At 37.4% G+C, this 23,787-nt stretch overlaps 1 protein-coding gene across 2 annotated transcripts; it reads left to right on the top strand.

Moving 5' to 3' along the window:
- The first annotated feature begins 589 nt into the window (after nt 1-589).
- On the top strand, nt 590-19,319 carry PSD (ARM repeat superfamily protein). Of its 2 annotated transcripts, none has more exons than XM_089161263.1 (16): nt 590-748; nt 1,005-2,743; nt 2,860-2,955; nt 3,051-3,140; nt 3,301-3,405; nt 3,889-3,948; nt 6,693-6,755; nt 7,026-7,121; nt 8,030-8,194; nt 9,793-9,966; nt 10,068-10,133; nt 10,215-10,313; nt 15,931-16,077; nt 17,757-17,945; nt 18,074-18,121; nt 18,212-19,319. In XM_089161263.1, the coding sequence occupies exons 2-14, from the start codon at nt 1,019-1,021 to the stop codon at nt 17,844-17,846; spliced, it is 2,976 nt and encodes a 991-aa protein (XP_089017389.1). In that variant the 5' UTR covers nt 590-748; nt 1,005-1,018; the 3' UTR covers nt 17,847-17,945; nt 18,074-18,121; nt 18,212-19,319. The 2 variants fall into 2 exon arrangements, with proteins under 2 accessions (XP_089017389.1, XP_089017388.1); XM_089161262.1 differs by having other exon boundaries at nt 3,051-3,146; nt 18,212-19,318.
- Nucleotides 19,320-23,787: the final 4,468 nt, after the last annotated feature.

Here is a 23,787-nt window from a genome sequence, read left to right on the forward strand (position 1 = left end):
AATTACGTATAATATTTAGGTGTTGTTAGAGAAAGATCCAAATTTTTATAATCCAAAATCACAAAAACACAAGGGTAATTGGTATTTTATATTTTTTAAAAACAAAAATAATATTATTTTTTGACTTTTTAGTTTCAGGAGAGTAAAATAAATATCAAACATCCAACTATAACGTCTATTAATATCATTAGAAGTGAGGGGCTAATTGTAAATTCATAAAAAATAGAGTGCTATTAATAACTAAGCATATGGCATAGGAGCAACAATCCAACCATTTCTATAACGTTAGGAAAATAGGAAATTTGTTTTACGAAGAAAAAAAAAAGGAAAATAGGGAATTATTGAAATCAATAGGAATTCAGAAATGGGAATAATGGTAAAAGTGTAAAACGAATCCAGTATAGATAATATCCGAATCCAACGGTCAAAAGCTCGATACCAAGAGGTTCTGAATCAGGACAATAAACCGGTATTTATGAGTGGATGGGGGCAATTTCGGTAATTTAATATAAAACAGAGGGGTGCCTAGTGGGAGGTTTTGGTTAATCTGTGCTATAAAAACCGTTCTTCGATCTTTAGCCCTCTTTCACTTTTTTTTTCTTCGTCTCCTGCGTTTGTACACAGCGGTTTCTGAACTAGTCTCCTTCAAGTCTAAACTAATTCGATCAACGAAAACTCGTTGATTCTTTCTTTTTGTTCAATTTATTTCACGAATAAAGCCACTCGTTGATTTCGTGTATCTACCGAGGTACGTTTTGATGGATATTTTGCAGCATTGAAGTTGGTTTTAAACTTCTTTCGATCTTCTTGATAGCATTCAAGTTTGTCCTAAGTGTATTCATTTTGGTTTGTTTTCTTTGCTTGATGTACAAGGTTTGTTTAGTGTATAAGTGGAGAAATCCAGTTATGTTCTTATTAGATTTTCTCCACCATAGATTTCCACGGATTTGGAAGAGAAATTTTTGTAACTGCCGTGTTTCTTGATCTTTTTGTTGTGTCTTTAGGTTTCTTGAACGCCATGGATGACCTTGAGAGGGCTATACTCATCAGTTTCAATGAATCTGGCGCCATTGATCCTGTTCTGAAATCACAAGCTATAGTCTACTGCCATCAGATGAAGGAAACACCGACTATATGTCGTCTCTGCATAGAACGCCTCACTTGCACTAAATACGTTGAAGTGCAGTTCTGGTGCTTGCAGACTCTACATGAACTTCTCCGCCTCCGGTATTCAACCATGAGCCCAGATGACAAATCCTATGTGAGGAAGTCCATGTTCTCGATTGCATGCTTGGAGGGTCCAGATGAAGAGAACTTCGTTAGGCTTTTGGAGGGTCCAGCATTCATTAAAAACAAGTTGGCGCAGGTGTTGGTCACTCTAATATATTTCGAGTATCCTTTAATTTGGTCATCTGTATTTGTTGATTTCCTTTCTAGTCTGGGTAAGGGTGCTCCAGTGATTGAAATGTTCTGCCGGGTCTTGAACACACTGGATGATGAGCTGATCAGTTTAGACTATCCCCGTAGTTCGGAGGAAATCGCTGTTGCTGCACGCGTCAAGGATGCTATGAGGCAACAGTGTGTGCCCCAGATTGTGCGAGCTTGGTATGACATTGTCTCCCTTTATAGATCTTCCAATTCAGAACTGTGCTCTAGTGTCTTAGAATCCATGAGGAGATGCACATCTTGGATTGATATTGGATTAATTGCAAATGATGCTTTCGTCCCCATGTTGTTTGAGCTTATCTCGGTCGAAGGCCTACTGGAGCAGCTTCGTGGTGCTGCTGCCAGTTGTGTCTTAGCAATGGTTTCTAAACGGATGGATCCACAATCCAAGCTATCACTGTTGCGTAGTCTCCAAATAAGCAGGGTTTTCCCCTTGGTGGCTGGCCTTGAGGAATCTGTGTTGGTTTCAAAATTGGCAGCTCTGCTTACCGGCTATGCAGTAGAGGTTTTGGATTGCTCAAAGCATCTGGATTCTGGAGATAGGGAAAAAGTCTTGGTGGAACTTTTAGATGAAGTATTGCCTTCGGTATTCTATGTAATGCAAAATTGTGAATTGGATACAACATTCAATGTTGTTCAATTTCTGTTGAGTTATGTAGCTACAATGAAGAATGTGTCACCATTGAGGGACAAACAGGTTCTTCATGTGGGCCAAATATTAGAGGTTATCCGTGCACAGATTTGCTATGATCCTTCTTATAGAGATAATCTTGATGTGCCAGATAAGATTGGAATGGAAGAGGAGGATCGGATGGTAGAATATCGGAAGGAATTGTTTGTGTTGCTCCAAAATGTTGGTCGTGTTGCACCTGATATTTCATTGATGTTTATCCGAAATTCATTAGCTAGTGGCCTTGTGTCTTCATCAGAGAGAAATGTTGAAGAGGTGGAAGCCGCACTTTCTCTTTTCTATGCTCTTGGAGAGTCAATGAGTGATGAGGCAATGAGGACTGGAAGTGGGCTTTTGGGAGAATTGGTGCCAATGCTCTTATCGACAAAGTTTCCTTGTCATTCTAACCGGCTGGTTGCTCTTGTGTATTTGGAGACAATAACAAGATACGTGAAGTTTGTTCAGGAGAATACTCAGTACATACCAATGGTGTTGGCTGCTTTTTTGGATGAGAGGGGCATACACCATCTAAATCTCAACGTTAGTCGAAGGGCTAGTTACCTCTTCATGAGAGTTGTCAAAATGCTAAAAGCAAAACTTGTTCCTTTCATAGAGACAATTTTACAAGTATTCACCCTCCCTTTCTTAATTTTTGCTTCCCTTTGATTTACATCTTGAGCACACTTTTGTACCTCATTCAGCTAATCTCACTGTTCTTCTCTTTTACTTGGCATGGGTTTCAGAGTTTACAAGATACAGTTGCTAGGTTTACACAATTAGGTTGGACACCAAAAGACTTGAAGTTTTCAGGATCTGAAGATGGTAGTCACATATTTGAGGTATGGCTGATTTTGATAAATTTTTGCTATGCTTCTGAGTTTGCTTCTGTGCTGATTTGATGTGATTTGATCTGATTTGCATCAACATTTTCCAGGCAATTGGATTGTTAATAGGGATGGAAGAAGTACCTCCTGAAAAGCAATCAGAATACCTTTCTTCACTGCTGACTCCTCTTTGTCAACAGGTTAAGGTGGAACTCCTGTTGTTCTGGAACCCCTATTATGTAGTTAGCTTGAGGAACTTACGTTTGGCTTAAATTTCCATTATTTCTTTTCGGTCTACAAACTGAACTGTTAGGAGTTTGCATTTGATTTGCTCACTTTTACATATATGCTTCAAACCAGGTTGAGGTGCAGCTTTTGGATGCCAAGGTTCAGACCTCAGAAGAATTTTCTGCTAATACTGCTAATATCCAACAGATTATTATGGCAATTAATGCTCTGAGCAAGGTTATTTCCCATTCTTGAGCTTTTTGGTGCTGTTATTGTGAAGATTATTTGTATATTTAATCCTGCATTTAGTTTGGAAGTGTTGTTTGCATTTTTCAATTAAGATGTCCTAATATTTGTGTCCAGAATCTAGCTGATATGTCCAGCGTTCTTTCCTTTCAGTGAACTCATGTTACTAAAGTCTGTTATTTGGTCTGATTTTGTTTGCTGTCAGTTGTTGGAACTATCAAAGCTTTGATTTTCTTATGACTCTGGCTTGAATTTTATTTCCTATGTGATCCTGTAGCTACTAGTTTAGTTTCTGTTGGTTTTGTTATTCACTGTTAATCAAACTTAGTGCAAACAAAACTCCAAACTTTGAACATTTTGAGCTTTTGATTATATAAATAAGTTAATTAGAATGGGACTTGTCCTTTCAAAGCTTGCTTACATACTTTACATTTCCGGTGCTATTTATGCTTCCCTTTTTCTCCTGTACTTCAGGGCTTCAGTGAGCGTCTTGTCACTGCTAGTCGGCCTGCAATCGGTATGATGTTCAAGCAGGTTAGTGTTCTAACCCTTTCTGATGCTTTTGATTCTTGAAACTAAGGCAGTATTATGAGTACATAAAATTGTCATTGATTATGTGGACCTGAAGCTTCATCAATGATCTTTGATCTTATATCTTAGATAGCTTCTTTTGTTCAAGTGTGAATTTGAGTGTGAACTTTGCGTTGCCTATTAAGATTATTTTTACAGTAGTAATTACATGATACAGATTTAGATGCCTTGACACTTTAGTTTGATGCACTTCAAGCCAGTTTACTTCCCTGAGGTTTCTTGCACAGATGACCTAAATATCGAGTCCTGTGAACAGAATTTCTGGGAACAGGGATAAGGCTGCATATATTTGACCTCTCAGAGTAGAATCAAGTAGATGTTTAAGCAGCAGCCATTTCTACTCTTTCAAATAGGAACCAACATGTTGTTTAACTGAAAGCAGCCTGGGTAACCTACACCTCTCAAGCGGTGAATAGTCTCTACATGACCGAGTCAGATGCACATCAACCCTTCAGCAGATTTGGCAGTTGAGCCAACAAAATTTGCTCTAAAGCAAAGCGAATTTTTCAAAACATCAGATGTGGCACTAATACTGATAAAGAAGATTTAGAGTACGAAGCTGAGCACAATTTTAAAATTAATTCTAACAATGTGGCTGTACGTGACTAGAACTAGAGTTTAAAGAAATTACAAACCCCAACAGCATGAACCTTAGGCTCCATAATCCCTTTGGAGTATTTGCATCATTCAGAGATTCAGATGCACCAACTTACTTATTTTAGCCATTGACCTCTTCAAAATGTCTTTGTTGCTTGGGTCATGGTGACTTTGACTCACTCATCTGCTGTACCTGATGCGTAGAGAATCATTTTCCATTTTCATTTGAATGCTATCGTTCAGCCATTTATCATGAATTGCCTTATGCTGAAGCTGAGGGAGGAGGAAAGAATGGTAGTGCCTACATGAAGTGATAATAAAAAGAGTGTTCTGCATGATTACCGCTACAATGGTGATGGAGAGTGACATATACAGCAGTGTTCCAGCACATTAAGATCCTGTTTCAGTGCAGAAATCCTGATTTTAACCAAACAGAACTGGCTGTTGTACTATAACTGGGTTCATTTAGAGCTGGATCACGACAGACCTAGCCCTAGGCAGAATCTTCTTCGACAAATTATAATGCTAGCTTGGTCCTTGGAAAGCAGGATAATTGATGAACTTGTAGCAGATCACACAGTGAAATTGATTGAAGAACAATAGAACAAAGAAGAGAGAAGAAAAGGATTGGATTGGGTATCCCACTTTTTCCTGTGTCTTTCATTACAAGAATCGCAGTCATTAATGGGTCTAACCAAGCTCGTTCTTTTCTCAAAGTTGACTATGTTGTGTCAGCCCTTTTTTCTTTATTTATAAACTTCAAACCAATTGCATCAAAATCTTATGGAGATAAAATAAATTCCTGCTAAAGCTCTGATTAACTAATAGATAAATAATTCTGAAAAGATTACTCTGTTGCATCTAAAAAGAGGGCATAGATTTTTTCTCCATAACTAAAAACTACTACAAAGAAATGTGATGGCCATACAGTACTCCGCTTGCACCTCTCCCCTTCATCAAAACAAAACTAGAGCAAGATCACAGCAGAGAGCAACTCCCATCCAGTGCAAAAGCAAGAAGAGCATGTGGCGAGTTTACAATGGTGATTGCAACTTGTTCCTTTGGCATGACTAGAGAAAATTCTGCCTTCCATCACTTCATACGGTCTAACAAAGCAATAAGGGAATGTGGTGAACTCATTATGGTGGTTACAACATATTCCTTGAGCATAACTAGGGACTCTAATGCTTCAGTTAGTCATTGTTTTAGGGTGAGGAAGGGTGTAGATCTAGAAAATTGGGTTGGGGAGGGGCAAACAAGAATCCAAAACCCAAAACTCAGAAATCGAAAACCCTGCTGGAGATCGATTTTTCATTAAACAGCCTCTCAGATCATCATTTCAGGAGATTTTAGAGCTCAGTGAGGTGAGGAAAGACCCTTACTGGTCTGGGAGGCTTCTAATAAAAGGAAAGGCAGGGAGGAGAGAGAGGTGGCGGGGGCTGGGTTTTAAAGTTCAGAGTTAGTGTCCACTGAGTAATTCTCTCTGATACCATATAGAAAAAGAGAGAATGAGAGAGAATAAGGAAAATAATGATTCGTGTAGAGGGAGCACAGACTTATTATTTATGATAAGAAAAGGAAAACAAAAGTCGGTGCCTGCGACACAACAGATTTACAACTAAACCCAAATAGCTCTAGTATAAGTGAGAGCTAACCACTACATCGTAGAATGACATGTTGCTTTAACGGGTTCACTTCCTCCACCCCCTCCAAATAAAATTTTTGCCAAACCTTTAATTTTTCTGTAGTTTGGTCTAAACCTGAATGGTGCCCATTTTGGTTTTGGTGCTATAATTATTGTAGTAACTAGTAAGGCTTTCCTGTGGTCAGAAACCCATACTTAGGGAAAGCCTCAATGTCCTGCTGATTATGCAGGATGCTTCTAGCATCAGGATAACTGAAGCCAGAGATGCCCTTCGATTTCTCATGCTGCAAGGCTCACAACAATAGACTGCCTTGTGGTCACGTCATCAGTGTATTTTATATATTTCAGTGTTATATTTTTCCCCCCATTCTTGTTGCCACTTTTCATCTCTTCCCAGTAAACATTTGGAATTGTTGGCATGCTTAAAGTTATTCTCTTGTTCCAGACATTGGACATTCTCCTTCAAATCCTTTTGGTGTTTCCAAAGGTTGAGCCTCTGCGGAATAAGGTATGTATTTGATATTAGATCATTTTGTTGAAGCAAAGTTCTCCAAGAAATAGTTCAGGGTTGAATTGCTTCAGTCCGCTGGTCAGATGTCTGAATGATCAATTGCTTGTCTTGGGCAGTACAAGCTGCTTAGAAACAGTTGATCATATGGCAGTTGGGTGGATGAGTTGTCTCATCTGCTCTTCAATTCTACTCTGAGACAATGTTCCAGATATTGTTGTGTTGACTGCAGTGTTACTTGTATTGCTGTATAAACTTTGCAATGTGCAGGTCACATCTTTTATTCACAGAATGGTGGATACCTTAGGAGCATCAGTGTTCCCTTACCTCCCTAAGGCACTAGATCAGTTACTTGCTGAAAGTGAGGTATGGCATCAGTAATTTCATATGCCTGTTTATTCACTTATTTGGTCCAAGACTAACTGGCTGATTTTTGGACTGGTAATGTGTAGACTCCGGTGGAGTTACAGTATTATCTTTTTCATTTTTTATGCTCATTTATTCATTTATTTGGACTGAGTCTCACTGACAGATTTTGGGGTGGTAGTATGGTAATGGTTAGGTTTTGGGTGGGGTAACCAACATCCTCTCGCTAAGAGTTTACATTCAAGGTGCATGATGATTTAACACTGAGATTACTCAGTTTATGCATTGTTGTTTTCTTTCTGTATATATGTTGATGTTGCTGCACCCATTAGATTTATAGCATGTCTTTTCTTTTCAACTTCTGTTTGGTTTGTGAATTAGTCTAGCATATATCTAGTCGGCATGTATTGTAAGATTTTTTTTATAATTGGTTTTAGAAGGTATTATAGGTAAATACTGTCCACTTTGAGGCGATCTCACACAAGGCTGCTTTTTGATTTATTTTGGTAGATATCACTTTAGGTAATATTCTCTATTTTAAATTGATCTCTGAGATAGCATTGTTTCTTCCCCCAAAGAAATAGCATTGTAAATCTATCTAAATTTCCACTTTCAGCTGTATGCAATTTGACCCTCACGTGTTCTGTTGGGTGCTATTAAGAGTCCTTATCTTGCTTTATTTTCCTGCGATCATTTCCCTGGTATGCTATGTATTTATATTGCACTTTTTGTGAATAGGAGTCGAGGCCGTTTTACAAACTTCTCCTTGCTAGAATAAATACATGATAATCAACAAATAGGAAGAAAGAAAATCTGATAATTGTATTTCCAGGTGGATGGATATGATCGTGGTTTTTATATATATGGATATAATTTTGACAATTTTGGTTTGCTTCTGATGACTGCAGCCTAAAGAAATGGTGGGATTTCTTGTCTTAATCAATCAGCTGATATGCAAATTCAATACACTGGTGGGTAACATAATGGAGGAAATATTTCCTGCCATTGCAAGTAGAGTCTTCAATATTCTTCCCAGAGATGCCTTTCCTTCAGGACCTGAAGGCAACACTGAGGTATGGGGATTTCAGAATTCAGTAAATGGGTTCCACAACTTGCCTGTTTACATGAGCTTATCTGCAAGAGAAATATTTACATTAAAACTTGAAAGTGATTTTACTTTATTTGTGTTTTTCAATTTGAGGTGCTTGGTACAACCTAGGGTTGCAAAACCGCTAGTTTAAGTCAAGATGTGTCGATCATAGTGATAAATAAAAGTAATAGGGGCAATTCTTTAATTTTTAGACAGTTCAGGACCCTTTTATGTAAAACAGAAAAAGAACCAAACAAGGAAAAAATTTGAAGTGAAGGACTTTCTGGAACTTAAGAAAAGATTTGGGTTAAACTAGATGAGATTTACAGAAAACCTGTTCTTGTTTGCAACTAAGAAGAACCATTCTTCTGCTTCATAACCGAACTGATTCTGTGATAGACCAATGCCAGTTTTGGTGTTTACAGAATTATCTCATGTGAACTTCAATCGACCAGAAATTTCAGGCAGTGCCTCCCCTAACTCCAAACCTTCTTGAATCCAACCCATAGCAGATTATAAATTTCTGAACTGAACTGGGCAGAATCCACGGTGTCATTCTAGACCTAGAATAGTTCATATATCTCACTAACTGATGAGTCTCAAACTTTGCAGTCAAGGTCACCCTAAGAGGAGAGTTATTTCCAAAAAATTCAGGTCAGTCTCATTCTAAGTGATGGAGTTCCAGTCACTTCTTCCCAGAAGAACTACTGCCACCAGTAGCAGGGAGGGTAATAATAATAGAGGGAAATATAAAGAATTGAATAAAGTGACAAAGGAAGTAAAATAACAAAAAGAAGATAGAATTGATTAAAAGGGGAAGACCCTCTTCTTGGGATCTGAATGACTGCAGTCTTTCCATGCTTAAACGTTGTCTGACCCATATAAACGTTGTCTGAACCTTAATTTTGAATAGAGATGCACATCTCACTACTGTCCAGGATGCTTTTTTATTTTGTTAATTCCCACTTATTATTTCTGTAGATCATAATAGAAAATATTTATTGCAACAAAAAGCAACTTATATAATATTTGAATTAAAAAAACATGGTTAATAAGTTAACTCATACCTACATTGTTGCACGCAGCATATTGCTTAAATCAACCGCTATAGTGTCTCTCTTCATCTCAAATTCGAATGTACTGAATCAGCCTAGTTTTCAACTTGGGCATCTATTATCCGCTTTTAACTTGTCTACAAATAATTTTGCCACTCATAATTGTCGCTCTTTCATGCTCAGCGGAGAACCAACCATTGTATAATAAAGTTTATGAAGTATACAGTCCCTTTGTTGATTTCTCAAGTCTTACTCTCTGATGAAGGTGGTGTTTCATTTTAAAAATGTAGTTTTTTCCTTCCCCCCCCCCCTTTTTTTTTTTTTTTGGGGGGGGGGGGGGGGGTGGTGGTTTTGGTTGTGTGGAACTAGGGAAGGAAAATATCGGGTAGAATACATGTAGACCAAAAGTGGCTGGCTGTAATTGACTTGTGTTTATCATCTGCATTCAGTAGCTTCAATGTTCCAATCATAGGCTCAATCTCAATTTAACATCTGAAGATTCATAATCGCCTGCTATCTGTTGTAGGAAATTCGTGAATTGCAAGAGCTTCAGCGGACATTGTATACATTTCTTCATGTGCTGATTACACATGACCTTTCTTCAGTTCTCCTTGCTCCAAAAAGTCGGGGCTATTTGGACCCAATAATTCAGTTGCTTTTGCAGACTGCTTGCAGCCACAAGGATATCCTTGTTAGGAAGGTGCTTATCTCAGCTGTAACTGTCTGCTTTCTTTGTCATTAGAGCTTCTTCTGTTAATATGGTGATATGCTGAGATTTATTCCCTTTGCCCTTGAATTCAGGCATGTGTACAAATTTTTATTAGATTAATTAAAGATTGGTGCACGAGGCCTGATGGCGAAGAGAAGGTGATGCTTTGTGTTATATTTTTGCCAAATTAATTCCTAATTTTCAAGTTCATTTTCTCACAGCAGGTTGATAATTTTCAGGTGCCTGGTTTCCAAGGTTTTATAATTGAGTCTTTTGCAACAAACTGTTGTTTGTACAGTGTGCTTGACAAGTCTTTTGAGTTTCGTGATGTAAATACTGTAAGATCATCTCCTGATTCCTTCTGACTTTTATCTTTTGTCTTTTTATTTTCTTTTATTTTAATGTGTTGGCTAGAGAGCACATAGGAGTTATTTGATAGTGTTATATATTTCCTCATTCAGTAAGTTTCTGTATTGATTTTTTTGTTTGGGGGGGGGGTGTGTGGGTTCTATTCACATGGAATGCCAATGAAACTCAGAGAATCGAATGGAATAAAAGTTGGTGACTGATTTTGTCCTTCAAAGCAAGGAAGAAAATTCGACCGAAATAGGAATTTCGACCTTGCAAAATGCCGAAATTTTGATGTTTCGGTCGAAACTAGACATTTTTTTCTAAATTTTGGGCCTCATATGGACTCAAAATGATTTGGATTCTTGCATATTACCTATTTCAAGCATAATAAAAACAATGGAATTAGTATTTTGCTTAACAAAAAAATCATTGAAAATTTATCATTCTAAGTATATTAACAAATGACTGGTTTCAACTAGTACAAACTATATTGCATACAGGCATAGAATCATCAGCATACATGAATTGTTTGGTAGAATGGTTACATATACAAGTCAACAAAGTAAAATGATTAACTAGATCAAATGATGGTGTCTAACATATATTAAGTTGAAGCCTATGTATCATATATACATAAAATAAAAATATATAATTTTAGAAAATAATTATTAAAATCAGAAAATGAAAAATGGTAGCAAATAATAAAAAGATAAGTTTAACAAAACACAATCATAGATCATAGTTCTAGGTTAAACATATATTAATTTCAAGACAATACAATATCATTTAAGGCATGAACAAAACAAAAATAAAAAATGGGAAGTTTGGAACTGTTGGGTATGGCTCATGCTTCACATTCTATTGTTGTCGAAGTTTCCTTTGTAGCTGTTATGGCTTAGGAGGTGTTTGGAGGCAAAAAATGAGCAAAAAAGATGTTTAAAGGCAAAGGACTCGTGGAAATTAGGTGAAAATGGGATAAAAATCAACAAAAACCAAGGAAAACAAGTTGAAATGTTGAAATGGTCGAAATTTTGGCCGAAACCTCCGTAATAGTCAAAATTTCGGTTGCAATTTGACACTTTTCCAAAATAATTGGAATTTTGTTTTGTTTTTGAAAAATACAGACATTTCGACCAAAATTTCGGCAGTTTCGGTCAAATTTTCTTCTATGCTTCAAAGTAGTGAAGAGGGGTGTGGGTGTGTGCATGTGTGGGTATGCAAGTCAGCTGGCTGCTATCCCCATATTATTTCCTTTTCTCTTCTCTGAGGTACAACTTGGCGCTCCTCTCCTTTCTTCTTCTTCCCCCCTCCTTTTCTCGGTTGTATTATAATCCTTCTCTTATATATTTTTCCTTTTGAGTTCCAAATCTTCCCATACAATACCTTGCTTTCAGCAAATACTACCAGGCCCCTCCTATATTAGCCTTTTCCCTCTCCAGAATTTTTTGGTAGACTCCCTTCCCGTTCAACCCTGTTGATAACAGCTATTCAACTTTCGCTATTCCATTTACTGTGCAATTGTGATCGATAGTAATTTCTTAACAACTCTTATTCAAGTATTTGCTGGTTTTGGATTCAATATGTATGGCTGTGCATGTCCATCCCTGAAATTTTAGTGTCATCCAACTTGTTTTGAGTTGCATAACCCCTATTATCCTTTATTTTGTTTTCATTTTCCCCTCTAGTGTTTGTCCCATCTTTTCAATTAATAGTCCCTTATCCTTCTTTTTTTGTTGTCTATCTGAATACCCCTTTTAAGATTCCATCAATTTTCAATTTATCCTTTCCTGTTGTCTTTTTTTTTGTTTGTTTGTTTCAAACTATTTACTGTTTTGCCACTTGGCTCTCGGACTGGATACTTCTATTACTTGAGTGAGCCCGTAACAATCCGAGCACGGTTGATCACACCAAAATGTAATTAGCGGTGCATGGTTAGTGAAAATCAGGGACATGGGTATGTGGTTGATAACTTGTTTTTCACAGTAACACTACGGCTTGTTTGAAATATTTACACTGCATTCTTTATTAATTGTCTTCTTTATGATATCATCTGTTCTGGTTCATTCTTTTTAGTGGAAGCATGCTTATGCGTATAGCTACAAAACATTATGACATGGTTTTTGTGGTATTTTAAATCCAGCCTGGTTTGCTTATCCTGCTGATTGGAGTGTTGGTGCATTGATGATTCAAATTGGTTTTAAAATATTTAATGATGGGCCATGGTTTCGTTAGTGGCACAAATATCTGCCATGTATCGGGCTTGGATGTAGCCAAAATTTGTGAACTGCTAGGATTCAAGTTCCATTGGTCACATGTAATTTTGGGTCTTAATAGAGTTGGCAGTGTTGCAAAATAAAGATTCGAAATATTCCAAGTGAATGGATTTTTTTGGAAAATGGTTAAAAGCTAATGGATGGCTGTAAGTACAGTGGGGATTGAGGGATGAAAAAGTTGTTGGTAAAAAATGAAGTTATGACATTATGTATGTTGTATTAACACTTGAAATTTGATGCAAATGCAATCCAGACCATGCTCTATCTATCTAACAGCTATAATGGTGTATCACCAATCCATGTGGCACAATTGTGTTGACCATACAGGCAGACCTTCCTATGTGGCCTGGTCAAAGAACCCTTTGCCTTTAGATATAAACATTACATAAAAATTTGAAGGATATGAGAGTAATTTTAAGTTCTGATTTGATTGGAAGAGATGGCACACCTAATGTGTCAAACCTGGGTTTTTCAGAACAAATTAAAAGGTGTGATCTGACTAGCAATATATATATGACTGTTCCTTCTTAAATCAGCCAATTGCTGCTTATTTTCATGGTGTTTTGCATGAATGGAGTTTAGTTGAAATGTCTTGATTAGAATTCTTAGGCTTCTTAGCTCTAATATAAGTAAGCTGGTTACCATTTGGTGTGAAATGTTTATATTGGCTTTTACCCATTGTACATAATTGCTTTCCTTCTCCAAAGGTAGCCTGAGAGTGTTTCTCATGAAAAGTGTTCTTTTTCCTCTCTTGTGGATTGATCCAGTCTGGATTGCAGTATCGCATTCCTTCTCCAAGGGTAGTCTGAATATGTGTGATGTAAACCCAGTTTTAGGGTTAGGGGTAGTGTGGAATTTTCTTTATAGGCTAATACTAAGGGTTGCCCAGGAATTCCAGCAAAGAGCAAGATTATTCTAGAATGTATGGGGTATTCTGCAGTCCTGAAAACCCTGCTGTAATAACTAACTCAGATCTGAATTCTAACCAAATTCTGGAAAATTAGGGTCTTGGGGGGTTTCAGCTGGGTGGGAGAAGTTTGCTGTTCTATAATTTCTGAACTTGTTTGCAGTGGTCTGGAATGAAGGGGATGGTCAGAAGTTGAAGTAGGTTCAGATTTCAGAAGTTCAGAAATAATTTGCAGAAAATTTAGAGGAAGAGATGAATTGCAGGAAATTTTTAAAGATAGGGAAACAGGATTTATTGGGGGGAATAGCAGTAGGGTTAACACCCAGAGGGTTGTGTGGTCCAAGGGGAGAAGAAAGGAGGAGGGGCGGGAACTGGAAGTGCAGAAGGTGGCCAGAGCGCCGGGGGAAGAAGATGGGGAGGAGTGGGGGTTAGGGGAGAGGGGGGGAGGGCAGGGGGTTGTTGCAGGAAGAGGGAGGGGGATAAGGGTGCATTAGGGGTGGGGAAGGGGCAAGTGGGCTGCATTTGTTTGGCGGGGGGGGGGTTCTAGGGTCACACAAGGAAGGGGATGGGGGTGAGGACTCGGTACTACGGGGCTGCTGGAAAGACTGCTTGTTGGACGCTTGAAGTTTGCTGGAATGAAGAAGAAGAAGCTGAAATTGATGCTAGATTGTTGATCCTTGAATAAACTCTTACCAATCATGGCTTTCAATAATCAAAACTGAAAACTACAAAGAAAAATACACGCCATAGTTGTCAAGGCGCGCCAGGCGCGCTTAATTGTCGCCTCGGCGCGGGCCCCGGAGCGCCTCAATTGGCGCGCCTTATTTTTAGGCAATAAGGCGCCACTTTTTTCTCTTTTTAAATCACGAGAAATATGCCTAATCGAAGGCATATATTGAAATGCTTATTAGATTCCGATTGTAAAGTATCATTGTTTGAACCTATATGCATATGTATAATGACGCTACATGTGATCAAATGTTAAAATAAAAATAAAAACAAACAAAATTGAAAGAGAATAAGTTCTGACCAAGCTCTCACTCTCACCTCACCTAATCCCAACTCCTCTCTCCCCCCTCTCCATTCCCGCAGCGACACCCGGCAAGCGGGGCCAGTGACAAGCAACCTCTCTCCTTCTTCTTGCGACTTTATTTAGGACCAAGTGTGGTTTGTAGTATGTTGGATGACTTGAGGTAGTCTAATATTAGTTTTTTATTATATAAGATATGATAGATTTAGAGTGAATGAGATGTACACTAAAATTCACACAACGCCCAACCGCCCAAAGCGCCGGGGGCGCCCGCGACCACGCCCAAAGCCAAACCGCGCACGCCCGCGCCGGACAACAGATACACGCATTTGTGGCCACAAAAGACTTTGATGCTATGCGGGAATCCTTAACAGACAAGGATCCTACCATCTAACTTGGACTCTTGATTTAGAATCTAAATAACTGAAGGCATATGCTGAAAACAGACTTTAGGTTAAAAAAGTACATGCCAAGGACTCAATAAAATAAACTCTAATCAAAACACTACTCCTAAAACTAATTTAAATACAACTCAATTTAAGAAATTAAACTCAAACAAAACTCTAGAAATAAATCTGGAAATTATTCCAGCATTGAAAAGAGGGCTAAATGCCCTAAATACCCCTACTAGGGGGTTTGGCCAGCTCAAGTGGGCTTCTTGGAGCTATCTACTGGGCCCGCTTAGGTTTTGGCCAAGTTGAGGTCGCGGTATTCACATCAATGTGTCTCATGAAGGTACTTGTTAGTGCCCACTTTGGTTATCTGAGGTGAGATATCTATGTTCGATGGAGGCCTTTTGATGATGCAGTTTGAAGGAGTGATTTGATTCAGATTGAAGGAACTAAAAGAGCCAAGGGCAGGGCCTAAATCACCTTAGAAGTGGTTCAGAAAGAGACGCATAGCTTAGACTCTATATCGAGTATGACCTTGAACAGAGTTGATTGTAGAGCAAGGATTTGTATGGCTGATCCCATTTAGTTGGGATATGTTTGAATGGTAGACTAGTAGTTTTTGTAGAGCACTCTCTGGTTTGGGAATGGTAGACACTTTATCGCCTTGTTTGGTGTCGCCTTGGTTTTTGTTGCCCTCTAACGCCTAGCCTCGCCTTGTCGCCTTGACAACCATGGCGATTACTATGAATTGTGTTTATAGCACAAAATAGGTGGCAAATCTGTTTTCCATCTTGGAGTTGATCTTGTCCCTTCATTTGGTTTGTATATTTATTTTTATTTTTATTTTTTTGGAGAATCTCTCTCTTCCCCCTCCTCCCTTCTTTCCTGAATGAACTGTTGAAGAGTACAGCGCTGACATAAATTTTATTGCTTTCACCTAAATGTTTTACATTATTTTGAATGAAAATGTTGAGTTGCGTGTTGTGGCTTTCTGTTTTGCAGCTTATTCTGTTTGGAGAAATTGTGGCTGCTCAGAAGGTCATGTACGAAAAGTTTGGTGATGAATTTCTCATTCATTTTGTGTCAAAAGGATTCCCAAATGCGCACTGTCCACGAGATCTGGCTGAGAAATACTGTCAAAAGTTGCAGGTATAAAGAACAAAAACAATGCAGTATTTAGTACATCATTATTAAATAGCTTAAGAATGAAAGTATATCCTATTATTCTAATTGGGGTGCTCAAATTTTACCTCTGTAACATGGATGTTCTCCTGTAAGCAAGAATTGAGGTTTTGTTTCAAATTTTATTTCCAGTTTCTGGTAGTTTGTTTAGATTGCTGGTTTGGAGATCCAAATGGCCAAATTAATTATAGAACTTCTAGGAAGTCCTATTTTAGGCCCTTTAAATGTAGTGAAACTCTTAGATTGTTTAATACACACAAGACAAGGGCAGTTCGGCTTTGGATCTGAGGTTGGTTGTGAACGTCGCGTGCTGCATAGGGTTCCTGTTTTTGGTCTTTTTTTTTTTGGGGGGGGGGGGGGGGGGGGGGTGGCTAATTGGTGGTATTTACTACATGAGCAATAGGAGTGCTTTCTTTGTGGTTGAGCTTTCCTCTGACTTTGAAAATGATCCTATCTGTGACAAAGCTCAGTATTTACTGAAAATAAAAGTTGTTTCAGCACATATTGGAGTTAAAAAATTCTCGGTAGCTGTAGTTGGTAGGGTTGAGTAGATTGTTTGGTCTTATCTTTGCTCTCAATTTTTTCTATATGTTGACCATGAACTGGTGACGCATTTCTTGGGTGGATTAGAGCTTCAAATGATTATCAATTTACATAATTTTTTTTGGTTCTTTGTAAACAAAGATGTTGATTTATTATCGACATTTTTATCCAAAAGGAGCTCCTATAGTTGGACCATCTGCTTCCTTGTGTGGGTCCACTATGAGGGCTGGAAGCAATTCTTTGTCACGCTTGGACAATTGTGTAGAATTTACTGTAATTTCTCCATGAACTAGGGAGGCAATTCTAAGCCACTTCTGTACATGCAAAAGGTTCTAAGCAACAATAAAGTTGTTTTATTGAGACCTCGTGGTCATGGGTTCAGCTCTCACAAGTGTGGCTGCACAAGTTATGACTCTCCTCAGACCCATGCATTGGCAGGAACCTTGAGAACTTTGTATGCCTTTTCTTTCAAGTGATGAAGATAGAGATACAACTGTACAAGTTATCAAGCACATGAACATAATGACTGTTGATTGATACCATATCGCACTAGTATGTGCTATTGCTAGTCTAAACTTTTATATTCAACCATTGTGTACAATTAGAGATTAGGCCCTGTAAGTGATGAAGATGGAAAGTGACACAATAACAACAATTTCATACAACTGTACAAGTTACCGAAACAATAATGCATTAATATGTGAGATTTGGTGGCCTATTGTATAAAATTAGAGATTAGGCTCTGTATGTAACTAAAGCAGATCTCCAAGGCTGTCATTTCAAAAAAGGAATAAGCTTATGCCTTGGTTGGGTAGTGGTCAACCACATGGGTATGAAAGCTTTATGCCCGAGGAGCTTGTGGTAATAGTAGTGGTACCTGATGAGGCTTAATACCTAAATTAGGCTGTCTTGAAATTTAGTAAATTTTTTTAAAGTTACATGAAAATTGTATCTGGTGCCTCTGCTGGTAGATATTCATCTTCTAACATTTTGAATATGGAGTTCCATAAATTTCACTTATCTTACTAGCTCTAACAACCTATTTCTGATCTTTTCACCATTGTGCTAACCTTCTCATTCCAATTGTTGCATGGTCACAACAGGGTGGTGATATCAAGGATCTGAAGTCATTCTATCAATCACTTATCGAGAATTTGAGACAGCAACAGAATGGAAGCCTTGTTTTCAGATAGCATTGTTGTCCTGGTGTTTTTTGATGAATCTTTCTTATTGTTGAATGTTCTGCTTATTCTACATTTCTTTAGAGTGGGCACTCCTTATTTATCTCACAGGTGGGTAAGTTGGTAAAGTTTTTCTGTTTTGTACCTTTAGTGAAGTTTCCAAGCCTCTAATTTCACTTTTGGGTTTTTCTTTTTTAGGTTTTCTAATAGAATTGCACTGATGCTAGTAAATGTTGCAGGGTGCTTTCTTTCTTGTACATAATATTCATGTGCTTATGGACAACGAGGTATGGTTGCTTATGTTTTTGGAAAAGACATTCTCTTTGGTTGTGTTTAGATAGTTGCTGAGAAGGTGACTGATGTGTAAATTGACTCAGGTGTAAATTTCCGGGAGCAGTTTCTTTTGAATACAAAATGAAGGATCGCAGGCATCAACCAGCTTGAGTGGTGTATAACGTTTAAGCTTTAATTTTTTTTAAAAGGAAATGTTTATATTCATTTTGGCTTGCAAAAACTTTTCTTTAGCCTTATAACATGAAGTGGAGGCACCTACTACACTTGACTCCTACACTTGATGCTGCAAAATTTCTTGTGCCAGGAGGTACTTATTTGAGCTTTCATTTGAGGCAAAGAAATTGATATCTGCTAAAAGGTCAAAATGATAAGATGAGTAAAAGATAGAACTAGAAAGACCTTGTTGGCATTGGACTTCTGTCCCCTGGATTTGTCTGACCTTGCCCTTACCTCAGTCATGGGATCCTGATCTGAAAAAGGCTGGGTAAAGTAGATCTAATTCTGATTCTTGAAGTCATGGTTGCAGTGTACATGACTAGGAAGTATATTTTAGAAACATCTGTGCTGGAGGGGGAGGGAGCGAGAGATTATCCAGAAATTGAAAACTGAGGATTAGAAATACCAAGAAACAGTTGTCGTATGCTTATGATTTATGCCTTGGTGATGGTACCTAGATGGGAAACAGCTTTTGCAAGTTACAAAGATGAATAAAAAACTAGGAAGGCAGAGACATTGGGGGATTTTTCAGTGGCGACGGAAGAGTAGCTCCACTGATTCTTTTCTTGGTTGCATATCTCTTTGTGAAGGAATGAGTCCATTTGATTCTGGTGTTTCTAGGGTAGGAATCTCTATATTCTGGCATTTCCAACATTGTCAGAGAATGAATGATCCAGAGGAAATTCCTTTAAAGAGAAGGTTGTAAGCTACAGGTTTTTATGACGGTGGTGTTAAATACTAATGTCTCCACCATGAGGAAAACCGATAAGGATTTGGATTTGGATTTGGATGGGGGAGTGAAACAAGACCATTAGTTTCATGCTTTGCTGTTGAATATCAACGGTTGGGCTAGACTGGTGCTGGGCCTCATTTGTGGGCCTGGTTCTGCAAAGCCCACATCCTTTTTTACTCTTGGCGAACCAGATTATTTTTTTGGGCGACCTGCTTCAGGCCTTTTGGACCTCTTGTGTAGAAAGATTTTTCGGAAGTATTTCTTATATTGATATGAATATATATGATGATATTTTCATGGGAGGATGGATATGCCCTTCTCTGGTAGATGACGTCAGCCGTATCCGTGATTACTTTGAAATTTTTGAAAAATGGATAGATGGTCAAAGAGACAAGCTAGTGCAAGGGACATCAAATGTTTATATAATTAGATAATTTCTTCGCGGTTTTTCGTTGACTAAAGAAAACATTTGACTTTTTTATTTTAGAAATTTAAAGGATCTTTCTTGATAAAGAATATTATTTTGTATGGTAAAAAATCATTCTCACAGAACATTTTGATCAGGTCTATCGATTATCCAGTTTCGCCTTTGATCGTTACCAAAAATAAGATCCTCATGCTCATCCCCTTTGATCCAGCAATGTACAGGTGACGCATTTGATCGAGTCATTCTGGCAATGTTCCGAATATGTGGTCTCAGCTGATCCATGGTCTCTGCTGTTTTTGGACCGCAAATTTCCACGAATAAGAGACAGTGCTGCATTCCAAAAGAAATTATTCAAAGAAAAGGACTGGAAGTAAGGAAATTCCAAGACATTATATTCTTCCCTCCCGCCCACTATTTCACATTTCATCACTATTTCCATGTTTTTCTCTTTCTTTCGTGGTTAGAGGACCATAACATTGTGGAAGATACATAAATGCCCTAATTGGTATTCTACACAAGATACCAAATGCTGCTTTAGGACCTTTTAGGAATGAATTCTTATTTGTTTAAGAGGTTTACTACCTTGGCTCTTCAATCAATGTATAGTGGTACAAGTACAACTAGGGTTTGAATTTATTTATTTATTTTTGGGTGGGGGAGATTTTTATTTATTCAAAAGAAGAGGGACAAAACCGGTTCAGACCACAAGGGGGTGAGGAAACAAGAAATTTGGGTGGACTGTGGATGTAGCCACCACACTTTTGACATTTTCAACCTGGAAGAAGTTGGGGCGGGATAGTCCGCTCTTCAATTCCCCACTCTCAAGTCCCTAGTTTTAAAAACCTTTTAGGGCCGTGGCGCAAACGAGACAACATAGATCAACGGAGCAAAAAAAAGTGGGGAAGAAATGTGGACACCAAACAGACAACGGATTTTGTGAAGACAAAGATAGCTTTTGAAACCGGCACCCCCCAAACCGACGTGGAAGGGATCGATTCGAATCTAGAGATTTTACAACCAAACGGGATATTCTCTATCTGAATCCGAGATTTCAAATTTTGGTTCAGATCAACGCCGGGCATGTTTGGTTACTTTAGTCTGGAGATTTCAAAAATCTAGAGATTTCAAATTTATGAAGTCATGCTTCATATAACTAATTGTTTGATTAGCTTGAATCTTTGGAATGAAATCTATAGATTCATCCTGAAAAAATTATCTAGAGTCATGATTCAAATGTTTAGCGCTTTTATAGTAGGGGTGAAGTCTCTGGATTTCACCCCATTACCCATAAATCTACAAATTTACCTTTTTAGTGTAAAAAGGTGAATTTCTAGATTTCATGAATCTAGGGATTCACACAACTGAACGGGTATAAATCTCCCGTTTGTGAATCCACAAATTTCAATATTTTGGATTCATGTAATCAAAGAGGCCCTTAAGAAGTGTTTTTAAATATTTCATAATGAAACACTAGTCCCTGTCAATTCATAATGAAAATATTTCAATCCTTTTTTTATTTTTTTATTTCATGGATTATTATCATTATGCACAGAAGGGAGGAGTTGTATGAGATGAAAATTTCACGTACGGTTCTGTAGCGGGAATTCTTTGAATAGAATAAATGACCGTAACGGATGTTAGCTCAATCCGAAGGAAATTATACAAAGCTTTACAGAATTATTATGAAGCTACGCGACTAGAAATTGGTCTCTATGAATCAACCGCCAACTTTGTCTACCTAGCCTAGAAGAGCTACATTAAAGTCTTTGAAATCTTGAAACCCAACTCCTCCTTCTCATTTGCTTGCACGTGCATAATTTATCCCATTTGGTCCAAATTCCAAAAAATTTCTGTCTACCCAAAAAAAAAATTGATAACAATTTTTTTTCAATTACTTAATTAAGAATTTGCATTGGTTCATGTACGACCAAATTCACAAAAGAATAATATTCTCTTGGTCTATTTTATATTTTTATGTGGTCGTCTATGAAGTTAGTTAAAATTTTATCCATTGGGAAGGTGCTCAATTCATATTACATGGTTTTCCTCAAAATTGATCGAAATCTAATCATCCAATAGGTGCATCGAGACATGCATTCCTATCTAAGCGTTGAAATGTTAGACTTCATTCTGGATACTAATTCAATGTCATCGAACTATTTTCTATCGCCATCACTATCATGTTAGTCACAATGTCACTACTAATTTATCACGCCACCTACCAAAGATGGAGAACTTAATTTATAAAATTAACGTATTAAATAGATTTTCCTTTATTTAGAATATTTCGTATTGATATTTGATACAACCAAATTGATCTTAATTGTTTAATAAGAATAATTCTTTTGATTGACTATTTCATAAAATCAATCCGAAATTGAACAAGAAGTGGTCTTAATAGCAACTATTTCTTTTCCTATTCACATCCCACATAATGTTTCCTTCGATTTTAGATAAAGTAAATTCCATCTAGTGGAAGATATAGAATAATCTTTTGCTTTCAAGGAAATGACACCTTTATAGCTTCATCTATAGAATATTTTCTTAAGATTGCCATTTGTCTTTTTCCTACCATAAAGGTTTCAAAAATAATTTGTAATTTTAATAGCATGTCATTTTCGAGAAAAGTCATCATCTTCGTACATTTTAGGTACAGAAGTTGGGGATAAACCCCAATATGCCCAGTGGAACGAATACAAAAACAAAGACAAGAGACAATAATTTACCTGGTTCGGTCAAATGATTTGCATCTAAGGATGAATTTAGATGACTCAAGATAATATATACAACTAAATCAATGTAAAGTTAGGTACAAAGGAACTATCTAATAACAAATATAACATCTTAGGGAATGAATACTCAAGAGATCAACTAAGAACTCATGGCATCACAACACCAAACACCATATAACAACTTAATCTGGAAACACACAACACCGACACATCCACAAGCACCACGAAGCTCAACCGAAGACAAGCTAGCCTTCAAATTGCTAAGGGAACCAACTACAAGCCTCACACCATAGAGCAAGAGACACAAAGGAGAATCTCACCTTAGAGAGCGAGAGAGAACCCAATGTATAACACAATCAAATGAAACCCTAAACCCAAAATGGGGTATATATATATAGCATAAGAAAGGATAGAAATGCCCTTATAATGACATAAAAAATGCAAGTAAACCACCTAAAAGAGAATGACAAATATGCCTCTGTTTAGAGAGATATTCCAACATCCTCCACCTTAACATTGATTTTGGTTGTGCATAATTACCGGAATCACAAAGAACTCATCAAAAACAGAAAACAAAATGAGAACCTTAAACGACAAGCACCTTCAACATGTACAAAGTAGTTTTGAACTTGTTAACATGTACAATCTTAGTCAAAACATCAGTAGGATTGATAGATGTATCAATCTTAAGAAGCTTGACTAAACCTCTGGAGATAATATCTCTAATAAAGTGCAACCTCACATCCACATGTTCAGTACATTCATGAAACATGCCATTCTTAGAGAGACAAATAACATTTTGAGAATCACAATATATAGAAAAACATATATCACCAAAGCCAAGTTCTCCAAGGATACCCTTAAGCCAAAGAGCTTCCTTAATAGCCTCACACAAAGCAATATATTTAGCCTCAGTGGTAAAAAGAGCAACCATATGCTGAAGAGAAAACTTCCAACTAACCATGTTACCCCCAATGGTAAACATATAACTAGATAAAGATCTCTCTTTTTAAGATCAACAACAAAATCAGAGTCACAATATCCAACAATATTCAGCTTATCACCACAAGCATTATTATATAGCAATTTGTAAATAACTGAATTTTTCTTACAAAAAAAAAAAAACTAACTGAATTTTACAAGTATCTCAAAATCTACAAAACAATAGTCCAGTGAATATCATGAGGATGACTCATAAACCTACCTACCAGCCCAACAACATTGGCTAAATTAGGTTTAGAACAGACCATTGAATACATAAGAGAACATGCACAGGGTCGATAGCACATTTTGGTCACAATAGCATTAAAACATGATTTTAACTTAAAATGTGCACCCAAGGAGTATCAACAACTCTACAATTAACACTTCTAAAGTTTGCATTCAATTTATGCAAATAACCAACTTGAGACAAAGTAAGAAAACCATTAGATCTATTTCTAAATTTGTCAACATCAAGAATATTTCTTGCAACCTCTAAATCCTTCATTTCAAACTCTAATTTAAGAATATTCTTCAACTTACAAATTTAAAATTTATCTTTGCAAGCAA

Source organism: Hakea prostrata, chromosome 7, assembly GCF_041222555.1.
Source record: "Hakea prostrata isolate BN-2017 chromosome 7, UWA_Hpros_2, whole genome shotgun sequence".
Classification (NCBI taxonomy): domain Eukaryota; kingdom Viridiplantae; phylum Streptophyta; class Magnoliopsida; order Proteales; family Proteaceae; genus Hakea; species Hakea prostrata.

Excerpts from the sequence above, each read along its gene's own strand:
- PSD (XM_089161262.1), top strand. The coding sequence starts at position 1,019 with ATGGATGACCTTGAGAGGGCTATACTCATCAGTTTCAATGAATCTGGC. Across the intron at positions 2,956-3,050 it reads ATGGTAGTCACATATTTGAG|GCAATTGGATTGTTAATAGG; the intron begins GTATGGCTGATT and ends AACATTTTCCAG. Across the intron at positions 10,134-10,214 it reads GGCCTGATGGCGAAGAGAAG|GTGCCTGGTTTCCAAGGTTT; the intron begins GTGATGCTTTGT and ends GATAATTTTCAG.